The sequence below is a fragment of the Callorhinchus milii genome, unplaced genomic scaffold (assembly GCF_018977255.1).
Source record: "Callorhinchus milii isolate IMCB2004 unplaced genomic scaffold, IMCB_Cmil_1.0 Scaffold73, whole genome shotgun sequence".
In the NCBI taxonomy this organism is placed as follows: domain Eukaryota; kingdom Metazoa; phylum Chordata; class Chondrichthyes; order Chimaeriformes; family Callorhinchidae; genus Callorhinchus; species Callorhinchus milii.
This window is the reverse complement of record NW_024704814.1, coordinates 104123-108531: the sequence shown is the minus strand read 5'-3', so window position 1 is coordinate 108531 and position 4409 is coordinate 104123. Positions and strand designations below refer to the sequence as shown.

The 4409-nt window shown below is 44.9% G+C and overlaps 1 protein-coding gene across 1 annotated transcript; it reads right to left on the bottom strand.

Annotated features, from left to right (window-relative positions):
• Window positions 1–784: 784 nt before the first annotated feature.
• LOC103174069 (zinc finger protein 664-like) lies at window positions 785–3259 on the bottom strand. Its single transcript, XM_042345684.1, is given in 4 exon segments — window positions 785–1561; window positions 1693–2331; window positions 2556–2604; window positions 3212–3259. Coding segments are annotated over 4 exon segments (1389 nt in total). The 3' UTR covers window positions 785–908.
• Between the last annotated feature and the right edge of the window lie 1150 nt (window positions 3260–4409).

The following is a 4409-nucleotide window of genomic DNA, read 5'->3' as shown; positions in this document are numbered from 1 at the left end:
CCACACACCCCCCAACCCGCGCGCGCACACAGATGCCCTCCTCACACATCCAGCCCCACCACACACACAAACACAGCCCCCACCACCAACACTCCCACCAGCACAGCAATGAAAAGGAAATATTTTGATTAACATAAACAGCGAAAAAAAAAACTGGTTGGTAAAAAAAAAAACTATAAGCACTCCCCATTCTGCTGGTAACAAACCAGGGGACGAGGTGCTTTTGACCAAAAATATATACTTCAGCGATGTGAGCTCCGATACTGGAAGCCACAGCTGGTTTCAGAGGGCTCATATCTCACCGCGCCATTCTGTTATTCTCTCCCGCAGCCACACACCTCAGTGATAGCCGGACATGGGCTCTTTCCACATTCAGCACATTCGTATGGTCTCTCTAACAGTTTGTGAGGACCTTCAGGAAATGCTGGTTCCTCAGCACATGTTCAGGAGAGAAGGGGACAGACTATCGCACTGGTGTCTTAACTGAGTCAATGGTGTTGGATCAAACAGATATCTGTCCTGTTATACATCAAACTATTATTGTTATTCTATGCATTTCTCAAAGCAGCTTCTCGTACGTACTTTGAACCGTATCGGCTCCTGGAAAGCTTTCCGCTGATAAAGAACATTTTTTTTTCTGATACGACACCGCAAAATTATTCCCACATTCGGCATAATTATACAGTCTCTCCTGTGTGTATCTGCTGGTGAGTTTGGAGGTGCTATTTCCTTGAAAATATTTTCACATTCAGTAGAGTTATATGGTTGTTTCCGCTGTATGATCGCTGGTGTCTCTGGAGATAACTTGGCCTTTTAAAACTCTTTCCACATTCAACACATCTTTACGGTTTCTCTCCCGTGTGTGATTGTCGGTGTCCCTGGAGGTCTCCTGACTTTGTGAAACTCTTTCAACATTCAACACATTTGTGTGGCCTTTTCCCGGTGTGTGATCGCTGGTGTCTCTGGAGACTGTCTGCCCTTGTGAAACACTTTCCACATTCTGCACATTTATACGGTTTCTCTCCTGTGTGTGATCGCTGGTGTGTCTGGAGATTCCCTGACGTTGTGAAACGCTTTCCACATTGAACACATTTATAAGGTTTCTCTCCTGTGTGTGATTGTCGGTGTCTCTGGAGATAACCTGACGTTGTGAAATACTTTCCACATTCTGCACATTTATACGGTTTCTCTCCTGTGTGTGACTGTCGGTGTATCTGGAGATAAGGCAACGTTGTGAAACGCTTTCCACATTGAACACATTTGTGTGGCCTCTCTCCTGTGTGTGATCGATGATGTCCCTGGAGATTACTCGAGGTTAAAAAACTCTTTCCACACTCAGCACATTTATACGGTCTCTCTCCAGTGTGTGATCGATGGTGTATTTTGAGCGATCCTGATGCTCTGAAACTCTTTCCACATTCTGCACATTTATATGGTTTCTCTCCTGTGTGTGATCGATGATGTCCCTGGAGTTTACTCGAGGATAAAAAACTCTTTCCACACTCAGCACATTTATATGGTCTCTCTCCAGTGTGTGATCGATGGTGCATTTTGAGAGATCCTGAAGCAGTGAAACTCTTTCCACACGATGGTGTATTTTGAGCGATCCTGTTGCTCTGAAACTCTTTCCACATTCTGCACATTCATATGGTTTCTCTCCTGTGTGTGATCGATGGTGAACCTGGAGATAACACGACCTTGTGAAACTCTTTCCACATTCAGCACATTTATACGGTTTCTCTCCTGTGTGTGATTGCTGGTGTCTCTGGAGTTCTCCTGATTGTGTAAAACTCTTTCCACACTGAACACATTCATATGGCCTCTCTCCTGTGTGATACCGATAGTGTATCTGGAGATAAGCTAACGTTGCAAAACGCTTTCCACATACTGCACATTTATATGGCCTCTCTCCTGTGTGTGATCGATGGTGTATCTGCAGACTGTCCGATCCTGTGAAACTCTTCCCACATTCCACACATTTATACAGACGCTTTTCTCGGAGTGATTGCTGGTGTATCTTGAGGTGCCCTGAATGTATGAAATTCTCACCACATCGGGAACATTTATACAGTCTATCTCCTGAGATCGATTGCTTGTGACCCTGTAGAGATCCTGTTTGCGAGACTCGGTTTTCTTCAACATGAAATACGATAGATTCCTGACACTCTCTCTGCTGCAAAGCATCATTTGCGCTACAAGCAGTCTGCGTTGTTGATGTGTCTTTATGGAACTCGGGATGTCTTCTGTTGTGTTCCTGGAGGAACTCGGCACAACTCAACACAACGTTGGCATGAGGCCAGGGATGAGACTCAGAATCACCTACTTTGGCTGCTGATGGGAGAAAAGAAAGATCTGGATAAGCAATATATGGGCTTTCTGTACGAATTGCTCAGGAGCAAATTTCGATTGAATCCTTGCATTTGTACAGCACCTGGTGATGTCAATGATTTACATTATTTACTGCGAACTGTACGGTCAGTAGCAGCTTACATTTATATACCGCCCTTCATGCTGGTCACTTATTGACAGTGTCAGTTTATGATGGCAACAACTACCCACAAACAGCCGTGAGGCGTCTCCGTGATTAGTGTAGTTGACCACGGTCTGGGACACAGGGAGATACTTATATTAATGCGGGAAATGCTTTCCATTGTAGGAGGTGCTGTGCTTCAGATGAAATGTTATAATGAGCTCCCGGCCATGTCTGTTCAGGTGGACAGTAAAGATCCCATGACATGTTTCCAAAAGAGAAGCGAGTTTCTCTGTGTTCCACCACACCATTAAAGGATCTTTACTATGTGTCTGGAGAGGCGCAGAGTGACTTTAGCTTAAAAGCTCGGGGTGTATGACAGTGCATCGCGCGGTGATGGGCAGGATTAGGGTGCGGGGCTCTACGGAGGATGCCATTTTGACGTTTCCCGCCTGAACCAACCAATGGTCAAAATCCACTGCGTGATGTCACTTCGCGGCCTCATATTTCAAACGCACAGACTAAATCTTCAATGAGCATTTTCCTCAATCGCCTTCCTATCCCTTCTCACGGGTCTCCTTCCCATCTGTATCCCTATCGCTTCCTCAAAACCTCTTTAATCTGGATTTCATTGTTTTTCCAATTAAGTGCCGTGTTCCCAACCCCATATTGACCACCTGCACTGCTCTCTCCTCAGTCCCCATAGCCCTTCCCATCCCCCACAGCAGTGGAAAGGCTGACCATCTCTGCTGACAGCGCTTGGTTGCCGTTCCTGACCTGAGTTGCCATTCCCCAGCCCTGTCAACTGAGCTCCATTAAAACCAGGTCACCGGGGAGAGACGGCACATCTGACAGTGCGTCGCTACCCACCCCCCCACCCCCCACTCCAGCTCTGTACTGCAGTGTCAGCCCAGACTGTCAACTCGTTGCCCGCGATGTGGGGCTCAAACCCACAAACTTCTGACTCGGAGCAAAGAGCACACCAACTGAGCCCGGCTGCCATCTGCCCGATTCTGCACTCGAGCATTTGATGCTGAGAAACTCAGATTGATTTTTCACTCACACAGGTAATCATCGTCTGGAAGATCCCTTTCCTCAGTGTAATCCCTTCTATCCCTCTTTCTCAAATCGTATCTGCTGCTCCCGTACTCTCCTCCGCTCACTCGGTTGCGTTTGGAGCTGAACCCATTTGCGATTTGATCTGCTGTAGAGAAATGTTATTTAAAACAGAAGCACACGAACATTACATTTGCAAAGCGGTTTTCAACTGAGGAGGACGTCCCAAGGTACCTTGGGCACGTTTCCTTACTCCACAAAGAGCCTCATAATAATCCCTCCAAAAACCAGAAACAATCATAAATTCGTTATTTTCAATCTACGACTGATTGTGGGACATTGCAGTGCGCAATTGGCTGCCGCGTTCGCCCACAAATATACAGTCAATTCACTTTTCAGTTTGTTCTATGAAGCGCTTTGGGACGTCCTCCCGACGTGAGAAGCGCTATATCAAATGTAAGAATTAATATTAATATTATTATTTATACCACAGGCCTCCGATTACCTAAATTATAAGTAGGAACGCGCTTATAATAAAAATAATCATAATCATTGTATTTGATATAGTGGTTTTCACGTCTTCTTGACATCTCAAAGTGCTTCTCAGAATCGACTGTAAAGTGAATTGTCTGTATATTTGAGGGCGAAACGCGGCAGCCAATTGATCACAGCAGTGTCTGTCTCACAAACAGTCGTGGGTTTAAAATGACCAATTTATTATTATTTTATATTGGAGGGATTATCTGTTTACCACACACGTAAAAAAAATCTTAACTCACTTGTGTTTGCTGTTTGAGACATTTTAAACAGTGGATTTTTAGGCACTAATTATGAAATATTCAGAAAAAATTACAGAAAGTACGTTACTGGTTGAATTAGTTTT